The 11,315-nt window shown below is 39.9% G+C and overlaps 2 protein-coding genes across 3 annotated transcripts; one reads left to right on the top strand and one right to left on the bottom strand.

The window, feature by feature from the left end:
* Positions 1–215: 215 nt before the first annotated feature.
* Positions 216–6,339, top strand: c1galt1b (core 1 synthase, glycoprotein-N-acetylgalactosamine 3-beta-galactosyltransferase, 1b). The gene is made up of 4 exons (XM_026995900.2): positions 216–980; positions 1,802–2,050; positions 2,612–3,276; positions 4,802–6,339. The coding sequence occupies exons 2-4, from the start codon at positions 1,843–1,845 to the stop codon at positions 5,063–5,065; spliced, it is 1,137 nt and encodes a 378-aa protein (XP_026851701.1). The 5' UTR covers positions 216–980; positions 1,802–1,842; the 3' UTR covers positions 5,066–6,339.
* A 1,872-nt stretch (positions 6,340–8,211) lies between these two features.
* Positions 8,212–10,889, bottom strand: tac3b (tachykinin precursor 3b). Of its 2 annotated transcripts, XM_035524477.1 has the most exons (6): positions 10,776–10,889; positions 10,414–10,571; positions 9,247–9,340; positions 8,894–8,953; positions 8,686–8,746; positions 8,212–8,396 (listed from the first exon to the last, which is right to left on the bottom strand). In XM_035524477.1, exons 2-6 carry the CDS (start codon positions 10,510–10,512, stop codon positions 8,378–8,380), a joined length of 333 nt encoding a protein of 110 aa, XP_035380370.1. In that variant the 5' UTR covers positions 10,513–10,571; positions 10,776–10,889; the 3' UTR covers positions 8,212–8,377. The 2 variants fall into 2 exon arrangements, 1 of the variants encoding a protein (XP_035380370.1); XR_004775814.1 differs by having other exon boundaries at positions 8,894–8,991; positions 10,414–10,889.
* Between the last annotated feature and the right edge of the window lie 426 nt (positions 10,890–11,315).

The following is an 11,315-nucleotide window of genomic DNA, read 5'->3' as shown; positions in this document are numbered from 1 at the left end:
AGCAGAGTCCCCAGAGCTCACCATATGGTCTACTATATGCACCCAAACGTCTATGTCGATATGAGTGTTTTAGCTAGCTTAGCTTTAGCTTTCACATTCTTGTTAGTGTACAGCGGGAAAAAACACAATGGAGACTCGTTTGCGTCTTTAGATCATGACTTTTAGATACATCCTAAATTATGTACTTTAGTTAGCTAGCTTCCATTTTGTCACCCCCCCAAAAAAAGACAACTTCAACTTTTTGAGACGTGTTACTTTTCGGCGAGAAGCGAAATACTTCCAAAATCGCGTAAAGAGGTTTAAAGCGCTGATGATATTGGCGTGACTGTGGTATAATGTTTCCAAGTGTCTTCTTAATTAACCTAGTTAGTCGGGACTCATACTGTTCGCTGCCAGACCTTTCAGACATCTCTTCTCATCTCCCACCTCGTTCACTACGAACCAAAAAAACAAGAAAAGCTTCGTCACCTTTTCTGGACTTGGTTTTTGGTTGGTTACGGACACTTGTTTTGTTTGTCTCGGAATCATCGACTGTTTTTCTTTTTGTCATTTTTGTCAAATATCTCTGCATTGTACACCTATATTCTGTCTGAATGAACATCTAACGTGAAACCCCTGGTTTGACGCGTCTGCGCCCCCCGGGGAGGCGCGCCACACTTTGAGAAACGATATCCTAGAGATACTAACTAAGCTAGCTAACTAGCTAGGCGAAGACGCGTTGAACAGAACGAAACATTAGCCAGTAGTTACAAGATATAGACGGATTAGTGAAAATTAATTAAACTAAATGAATGAGCTGTCTCGTTAATTATTCTTTCGGTCATGTTTTGGAGGTCCCCATTTTGGCAGACGGATGACTAGGAGTCGAGAACTGCAGCATGATTGACATTAGCTGTTAACATAGTGGGCTAGGGTGCTGACATGGATACAAGGCTGACATTCTGTTTTAGTGCTTCAGTTTGACTGAAAGCCAGAATCTGGTAAGACCATATCTAACTAGTTATCTAAATATATGATATGTCATATGTTTGTCTGATGTGTTACAGTTAGTTAGTTAACGCTCGCTATTTCTGTGTCTTCAGGTAAGGTATGATAGCTAATCCCCTGCCGATTTCTAACTAACGACCAGACTAGCTAGCTAGCTAATTTAGCTAGCTATAACGTTATCAAGAGCTTCTAGAAGGGTTTATCAATTCGCGATCGTAGTCATTAATCTGTTTTTGGACATAAAGATAATTAGATTAGTCATCCAGTCTTCGCTGTCTAATGTTATCCAATGTTAGTTAGCTAACTAGCTAGCTAGATGTCACTATCTTGAAAGCCCTGTTAAATGTTGTTTTAGGATACAGTCTGGAAGATTACAGATCTTTAACTAGCTAACCCTAGCCAACTAGCTATGTGCCAATTCATAATTTGTCACTTTCTTGTTTTTTTAAATTCACGCAAAAATACTTAGCTAGCTAGGCTATGATGTCTTTCTTACCAACGACTTTAGCTAGGTAGCAAACGGGTCATGAGACTAGTCACGATGAACAAGTCGTCAAACGCGCTTATCTCACGGTTAGACAGCTAACTCAGTTTTCAGCCTTCTTCGTCGCACATTGTTGGAGCGAGTTAGCTAGCGGCTACATGTTCCAGTACGTGGATTCCGTTCGTCAATACCTAACTGAACTTTTATTTAAACAAACTTTTTTTTTTTTTTTTTTTTTGTAAGAACACCCTACAATGAAAAAAATGTTACCCTAAATACAGACGCTACCTACTGCTTACGTTCTTTATTTCCGCATTTTTTTATGTGCAGCTATTGTGAAGATAAGAGTTACGGGCAACAAACTGATCAACATGAAAGCTCTCGGTCCCCGGTCCTCGTTTTATGTAGGTTTTTTGGTCGGCACATGCAGCCTGTACGTGTTCCTACATCAGGTATGGTTTGCCAGAAACCTCTCTCCCCAGAAGAACACAGAGGAGATTAAAGAGAACGAGGAAGAAGATAAGAATTGGAAAAAAGAAAGATCAGCTCTCTTCAACCTCAATCATCCACACCTCACAGGTAATGAATACCACCAGTCCACATAGGTCACCTTGTTGATTCAGTGCCACATCCTGGAGTAGTACGTTTGAGATGAGTAACAATGTACTTGGAAAATAATACAATTATTGGTATAATGTTCCTTTAAAAAATGCTAACAAAGTTTTGAGAACTGCTAAAATTCTAATAGAGGTTTCACCACATGTAACAATATTATATTAAGAAAGGTTTGGTATGACTGCACTTTTGAGCATGTTTGCGATTCAACAGAACTTTGATCTTGTTGGTCCCTGTCATGTTGTCAGTTATAATGACCTTCTAAAAGTTTACACAGTAATCATGGCATTTCTCCCATACCCATATAACCTACTGATGCTTTTTCACACTGACATATGGCTCATATGAGTCATAGTGAGGTAACTTCACACCTTTGTTTGCTTTTCTGTTTTTTCGACACCAATACCAGCACACAGAAATGACCAAACCATAGCTCTGAGTCCAGGCTGTGGGCTGCAGTTGTTCATTCATTCATTTGGTCTTTTTTCCCCTTCCTTATTGCTGTTTTACTACTTTCCTGCATAGATGAAGACAGTACAGTGGCAGACGCCCTCTACGAGCAGGTGCGCATTCTTTGTTGGGTCATGACCGGTCCTGACAACCTGCAGAAAAAAGCCCGGCATGTGAAGGCTACCTGGAGCCGGCACTGCAACATAGTTGTATTCATGAGCTCTGTCGATGACCCTGACTTCCCAGCGGTGGGCCTCAACACAAAGGAGGGTCGTGACCAACTGTACTGGAAGACCATTCGTGCCTTCCACTACGCCCTGCAGAAACATGGCGAGGAGGCAGACTGGTTCCTCAAGGCCGACGATGACACATACGTGGTGGTGGACAACCTGCGGTGGATGCTGGCCAACCACTCGCCAGATGAGCCTGTGTACTTTGGCCGGCGCTTCAAGCCCTACACCAAGCAGGGCTACATGAGTGGCGGGGCAGGCTATGTACTTAGCAGGGAGGCTCTGAAGAGGTTTGTGGAAGGGTTCCGCACCAAAGCGTGCACACACACAACATCGGTGGAGGACCTGGCTATGGGCCAATGCATGGAGAAGATGGGCGTGCTGGCAGGGGACTCCAGGGACACGCTGCACAGAGAGACTTTCCATCCTTTTGTACCAGAGCAACACCTCACTGGCAAGTTCCCCAAGAGCTTCTGGTACTGGAACTATTGCTACTACCCCATTGTTGAGGTGAGAGCTAAACTGAGCCGTCATAACTTCACTCCAGCTGTGAAAAGCACATTCCTGCAGAGCTTTTGGCATTTTTACTGATGCTATGTTGCTGTCATACCATCAGTACCTGAGATTTGCCCCACCATGTTAGTTTGGTGATTAGTGTTGGATCTGTTTGAAGTCCATTTAAGTCCATTAATTTCCTTGCATATAAACTTTGGTTGGATTATTGCACTAAATAGTTATGTATTCCAGTTGTACCTTCTGGAGAAGACCTATGCTTCTTCATGAGAGTATTACAATATGTTTCAGAATATAGGATCATTGTAGTCTAAACACCTCAGAAACCTCTCCAACTGTGTACACCTCATCAAATAGGACCATAAACACTTCTGTACCCATGCACACACTTGCCACAATAATACCACAAAAAGCATGATCTTAATCCAACATGACCTTGTTGTGGGCTACTTATTTAAAACAGATCACTATATGAGCATCCACTATATGGGCAGTTTTCACAGTTGCCAAGATGCTCTTAAGCCTCTTGACAAACATTTGTATTAAGAGCTATAACACCTAAACCTGCTCATCTTTTGAGTGTACTAGAATGCTAAAGTGCTGCAATATTATGTAGTTTACATCTCTTGGCAACAAGTGTAATCAGAGATCTTGAGTGTGAGAGTTTTGTGGCGAGATCTTTGAGTTTTCTGGTGTACATTTCTCCTCCATGCTGAAGTTTTGTTCAAGTTAGTGTTCAGAAGTACGTGTAATGAAAGGTGTGTCGTTTGAGAGAGTTCTTTTAGATAGCAACAACCTTACACCCAGCATTGATTTCCAGTTGGGAATTGAAGATCTTTCAGGAAGTTGGATTTTAAATTTTTTACATTTCTTTTGGTTTCATTTATATAAACATAAAATAAGGTTCTCTTTTACAAGGATCACCCGTATCAATGTTGGAGGAAATTATTAGTTTTATATTCTATTTGCATTTCTTTTTACATGTACTGTACAAGCTATAGAGAAATATGATTAGAGCATTTTCCCCATTGATGGACCACAACCTAAGGCTATTGAAAATAGGTGTGTTTCTATGTTTGCTCACCTCAAGTTGTACCGCAGCAATTTGCTAGTAAGCAGTCATTATGTAACTGACACCTTTACCTTGTAGGTGGTGTTCTCAAGCGGTTTATTATGATAGACAAAGCAAATGTGTCCCAAATTGAGATTTTCAATTTTATATTTTCAAAATCCTGTTCATATGACAATGAGCTTGCGGTGTACACACTGCAATTTGAGAGTAGAAAATAAAAAGTAGAAGCTTTTTGTACCAGTTTAAGGCAGCTCCATGCTGTTTCATCATGCCTTTTACTCCTAGCTCAATGAGGAAATGAACTGTTATGGGTCCACCTAATTCAATATCCTGCTTTGCCAGTTCACCCCTTCAAGCAATGCTCACAAAAAAAAAACCAACTAAAATTGCATTACTTATCCAAAGCTAGAGGCCCTTGACACCCCACCTCCATTCCATTTTGTGTTGCAGGGCCCACAGTGTTGCTCAGATCTGGCTGTCTCTTTCCACTATGTGGATTCTTCGATGATGTACCTGTTGGAGTACTACACGTATCACCTGCGTGCCTTTGGCTACCGCTACCGCTACCAAGCCCCTGAACCTACTGCCCTTCAGGATGCCCTCAGGAAGACAGCAGAGAGGGGGGCAAAGCATTTACATGAGGACTTGAAGCAGGAAGCAGGACTTCAGGAAGTAAGAAATAAAGCTCCTCCCCCTGACGAGAAGAAGCTATAGCAGCCTTGTTCTTGGGGTGTTTTCAAACAGTGGGACACCTGGAATTTTGATATGATGGATCTCTTTGAAATGGACCAGAGTGTTATTTTGTGTGCAGGGTTTTTATGCACTTGTTTTGAATATCTGCTCCCGAATTACATAGCAAAGGTGTGTGGGTGTGTGTATGTATGCATTTGAGCATTTGTAAAAGATTCTTCATTATATGGTGATGGAAGGTGTTTTACTGTGTGCTGTTTGTATATGATAGTGTTGAAATGATTGCACAGTCTTGTGAATGAAGGCTTAAATATTTACAGTGCCTCACTGTGTGTGTGCATAAGCGTGCATGCATGTCTACACTTTTGCACGTATGGAGTGGTTCAGGGTGTAATTAGGCTCATCTCTGATGCCTTAACAATGTATTCATCTGTGTCACTTGTGACCAGAATGTTTATATATGCCTAGACAAAACAGCAATCGGCTTTCAGTTCCTGTGGCATCTGCTCAGTAGGTGGAAGTCGTTGCTGCTTTTGAAATTGGGAAATTTATGTCAAACCTGTTGATCAAGAACTTTGTCAATGTGTACACTGAGCTGCAGTGGCCATAAGTCAGTTTTACAGATCAGTTTGTACCTGTCATGTATATACAGGCACATCCTACCATGAGAGATGTCAGTGTTCATTGTCATCTGCCAGCGTGAGTCTGATTGGCTGTAAGGAATAATAGTAACACAACTACCCTTCACTACTGCCAGCATGGCTAGGAATATTAATACACCTACTCCCTCCGTGTGTGTGCATATTAAACTTGGACTGAGTATAAGAGACATACTATTGCGTTCCTAAAGTCTTTCCTAGTTATTTTCAGTAGCCACTTTAATTACAGCTGAATATCATGGAGGGATGCTTAAGCCTTCTGTGGGAGGTTGTGTTATTGACCTCTCTTATATGCCAGTATGACTGACTTGTGCTGCCCACTGTGTTATGGTCATAGCACTGTTCACAACCCGATGTAAAGTCATGGTCATGTTCTGTCTACTGCTTTTTGATGCATTTTCCTCTGTCCTTGCCCTACACATTAGCTAAGCAAAGGCATGTAGGGCAAACTGCAGGAGACAGTGGGCTGTAGTGATCTGGAGCCTGCAGAACCTGTTCTCCCAGCTAGTCTTCAACTATCCACTCCTCTGAGTTCAGTACATGAGATTTACTGGTGTAATAGTGCAAGAGGTTCAGTTGTGGCCTTTGAAATAGAGGCTGCTCTTTCCTTTTGTTTTCTTTATTCTTTGTAAAAAAAAACAAAACAAAAAAATATCATCGAACATTGAATACTGCAGTTTGTGCCTTTTCACCTGAACTCATTGTCGAGATTTTATGCACCTTACTGTTACTTTAGTTTGACAGTTAGCAATATTGGTGTGCTCAGTAGGGGGGAAAGCCAAATAAGGACTATGCAAAACTGGGGAGAAAAAAAAAAGCTCCTTGCCAAGAAGTTAATGGAACATGAGTTAGAATAATGGTTCCTCCCAGCGTGCGCCGTTGTGTAAGAGTTGGCCTGGTTTTGTGCATGTGCTTATCCGTACTATCGCTGTAAAGCCCTGTACTGTTTCTAATGGGCTAACCCCCACTAGCAGCCAGCTGCCATCACTTTTAAAATAGTTTCTGTTCTCCCAATTTCTCAAAACCCACAGAGAGAACTTTGAGTTCTTTAAATTAGGTAGTTTTAACTTATTAGTTCTTAAGTTACTTAACCAGTTACTGCTTCATTAGATCTAAGTTAACATTGGAGGAGGTAACTGGACACTGTTCTGTCTCTAACTGTCTGCATGTTACTCCTTTTCTCTTTTATGATGACAGTGTGTTGCATTTGGCTGTTCTGGTACAGTTCTCAATACTAATGTAAAGGTCTAATCTTGATCTGTAACCACTGAAATCCCGTTACCTTCCCAGGAGCAAGGGCACTTTGTGCTGGTCCTAACTAAAGGAATATTGTGGATAGAGCACATACTTAGCTGACAGAATGATGTACTTTTGATTAAAATATATTTTAAACATAGTGAGTGATTGTTTTTCTACCAAAACCAAATCTCTGTGCGCCATGTCATAGTATATGCTTGTTGGATATGTAGTGGATTTTTGTTTTTCTACTTCTTTTTGAAATTTATAAAAAGTGAAAGGTTTTTGTTCTCTCTGCATCTTCTACATTTCTAAGTGAACGTGTTGACTGCTGAGGGTGTGTTTGGAGTGGGTGTGCACAGTTCCTTGATGTTGCATAACAGTCCTGAACTTTCCTTAAACAAATGACAAGCTCCAGCCCCGCTCTAGATGCAGCAGGGCCGTGTGTACCCTGTTTACTCAGCACTGTGACGCTAACGCTGTCCAGCTTCCTCCCACTGTGCTGGAGGTGAGGACTCATTTCATGCATAGACTTTTGACGACATGTTTCCAGTGTTCAGGCATTACAGTGTAACAGGGTGATGGGGTAAATCTAAATACCTTTCTGTGTTTATTTTTACTGATGCAGTGAATCATTTTGTTGCTCAAGAAAGCTGTTTAAGGGTTTGAGTCCGGGGGGGGGGTGTTTTGTGTTCAGGAGTCCTCAGTTCTCAACACCTTCTGGATATGGCTTCCAATGAGGGAGGTGTATGTTCATAGATCCCTGTTACTCTGAAGAACAACACATTATGCCTGTTGAGAGTATGTAAACCCACAATACTTCTAATGCTTTTAGCTGCTTTGAATGAGCATTATCATATATATTTCTTGCTCTCTAATCCAAAGGTACAGAGGTCCCTTCCTAACTGTCTTATAGGGGTAAAGGGGATTATGTATAGTAATTTCCCTGCAGTTTTTATTTATAGAAGTATGGCAACATTTCATAGAAGAAAATCAATAAATAAATCAGTGGTGTACAATGACCAGCATATTTAATAAAGACTTATTTTGCTGTAAATTGCTTTTGAAGTTTGTGCTTTTCTATAAATAAATGTACTTTGTTGCATTGTTCAGATGAAAGGGATGTTGGAGTTGGGTCATTGTAACCCTTTTAGTTTTTGATACTGATAAAGTAGGCTGGTGACTAGATATGATACATTCATTATGTTAATTTAAAGCATTTATGCAACTGATGTTTTAATGGTCATTTGTGCACTATGAAACCTTTAAGGCAAGTTCTATTTGAGACCGACAAATCAGTCACATTCTTTAATGTTAAATGTACACAGTAACATACAGAAGACCTAAATATCAGAAAGAGCTTTGCATGTAGATCTCTTGTCTTGTTTTCTATATCATGATAGTGTGTTTAACATGCATTTTCAGCAGGTGAGACACAACTTCACACACCTTGTTGAGATCTGTGAGAGGAACACACACCATCAGTTAAAACCACAAATACAATAATTTGTGAAATGACCAGAGGAAAACTAAATAATACATACATGTATTTTATGACCACTCATATTCACAGATGGCAGGAGCCTATGAGAAATGCCTCTCAGAGATGGCTCTCGAGTTTACTAAAGATCCATTTAGGGCAGGGTAAATGCTATAACAATGTATGTTAAAATTGAGGTATGGCAGGATTAACTAAATGAGGTAATTCCAGGTTCACACTCCTGTGCGTTAAGGCACTCCAATCATCACCTGAACTTCCTGTTCTTCATGAAAAACCTGGCTCTGCTCTCTCCTGCCCAGGGAGGTATATCTGTATTAACAAACAAAGGAAACTGTAATTAATGCAGTTTTCTAACCAGACCACTAGATGTCAGTTTTTTTTCTTTCTTGCTCAAGTTCTGCTTTATACCAACACTCTCCCACTCTTATTTACACACACACAGAGACCCCAACTCACCAGAGTCTGAGCTTCGCCGGCCTAACAATCCAACAAAGATATCATCTATATCCAAATTACCTATAGCAGAGGAGAGGGCCAAGTTTTCACCACAGCTCCTGTTTCAATTAAAATACTTATGAAATGACATCAGAAGCAAACACATCTCAGTGGAGGCACAGCATCTGTGACTGTAAAACAAAGACAATCAGACTGCAAAGTCACTGAAAGGTATCCTGAGAAGCCTACAACTGGTGACCTGATGAAAAATGTGGTCAACAACTTTTACCCTCGGTGGGCTTCTAGAAAAGGCCATTACTCTTTGCTGCAGGAACTGCGAGCTCAATATTTATTTAGTTCCATGCCTTTCGTACCTGTACTTCTTCTGCCCATTAGGCCAACAAAGCTGTCATAATCTACATCATCATACTGCCTTGTGTCCCGGCTAGACAGAGCCCCACCTTTGCCCTGTGAACAAGAAATACACACTGAGAGGCAGTTAAAACTGATCAGTCCATGCAGATCCCCCATAGAACACAGAAGTTGTATAAGTTGTATAAGACCAACACTTACTATCAAAATATGTTTTGTATTATTGTATTACTGATGATCTGACAGTGTTATACTGAATCAGTATAATAATGTGGAATAAGAGTCTACTATCTAGTCCTAAATGAAGAAAGAGAAATGACTAAAAAGGTGACTAGCAATCATATAGTGTACATTTACTTTAACTTCAGTATTTCAAAGTTAATTATATTTTTGCTCTATTTAAGAATTATTTTAATTTCGAAGATCTTTTTACAACTGCTAAATGTATTCTCAACAAGAGGGTCTCATGATTCAGGCTTTGGAGGAAAAGAAAAGAAAAACTTAAATGTGCAAAACCAGGACTGATGAATGATTGATTTATCAATACACAGAGTCCCAGCAACTGTGATGTGTGGATTTGGTAGTTTTGAGAAGAGCTCGCTTGATTAGTTGTGCTTACCATAAACAAAGGAAGCAAGTTGTGAGTGATTCTCTCCCTGTCAATTATTGTGACCCAGAACTTGTTCCATTTTACTACCATTACCATTTAAAAACTTTTCTTTGATATGAATGAAGAAACAAGTATGTCCATGGAGAAAACAAACAAAAAGCAAACAAAAAAAATGCTCATTATGGAAGTGTGTAAGTGACACTGTGCTGTGATTTACACTGAGAACAACACCTAGTATGGACAGATTGTTACCTGGGTAAGAGAACAGTTAGAGCACACATAACCAGATTGCAAATTACTGGAAATTTTCAGACAACCTGGTTGATTTAAAAACTCTTTCTCTCTCACGCCTTCCTATTATCCTAATAGATAAAAATGTCTAGATTTTTTTCCAACCTGTGTTTTTTGTTTGTTTGTTTGTTTGTTGGTAAGGCATAAAACCTGAGTTACTCTTCACTGTACTGAATAAAAGAGAGCAAAAAGAGTAAAATAAAATGTGGGTTCCTTAGAAATATACCAGACAAATAAATTAAAGCAATAATCACATAAAGGCGCCTACCTGTACTGCTAGAAATTCCAGCGCAGGCTTCGCGCTCCCGGGACACGACAGCAGGACCAGCAGCAGCGACGGTAGCGCGAGACACCAGCTGGCTCCCATCCTTGCCTTCTGATTCGTTTTTCCACGTGCCTTCTCCTTGCGTTACTTCTTGATGCGTTCTACTCAGTTAAGTATTGTCAAACTATTATTTGTTTCACATCAAAAGCACTGAACTAAACCACAAATGACTCGACACGGATAATTTTAAAAGTAATAAACCATAGTTAGGCTAAGAAGAGCTTATAGAATATCTTAAAACAGTATACAGAAGCCGAGCGATTAGACACCGATGGACATGAACAGGTTGCACAGCTTTCACTTACAAAACTTTTGCTAAAGTGGACAGACAAATAAAGTGAGAACGTAATCTTCTTTATTGGGTTCCACTGAAGATTTAAAAGAGAGGCGTCTTTGTTAGTGTTAAAAGTATGGATGGTGTGCAGGCGAACGCTGCCCCTATTTGTGAATCTGCCTACCTCACGTGGGTGGAGTTGTTAATGAACAAAAGATGTTGACGATCTTGGACCGTGTGATGTATCAGTATCTCTCGATATGTCTATAATCTAATAACTAGCGTGACAGAAGTTCTTGATATTCATGATAATCCAGAAGTTCTGGATTTTCTTTTAATTCACATTCTCTCTAGATTTATGACATTTCATTATGAACTCAGTTGACGATATTATATGAAAACGTATTCAGTCTCCCAAACTTTTTTCATATTTCATTGCTTTACATCACATTTTATTGTCTGTTTGTAAAAGGTTAAACACTTAAATGAAAAAAAAAATCAACACTGATACACTTATGAAGTATTCATACTCTTTGAAATTAGAGGGTCTTTGTCTTTTACTGAATAATTT

Source organism: Electrophorus electricus, chromosome 3 (genome assembly GCF_013358815.1).
Source record: "Electrophorus electricus isolate fEleEle1 chromosome 3, fEleEle1.pri, whole genome shotgun sequence".
NCBI lineage: Eukaryota > Metazoa > Chordata > Actinopteri > Gymnotiformes > Gymnotidae > Electrophorus > Electrophorus electricus.
This window is presented reverse-complemented; position numbering and strand designations above follow the sequence as displayed.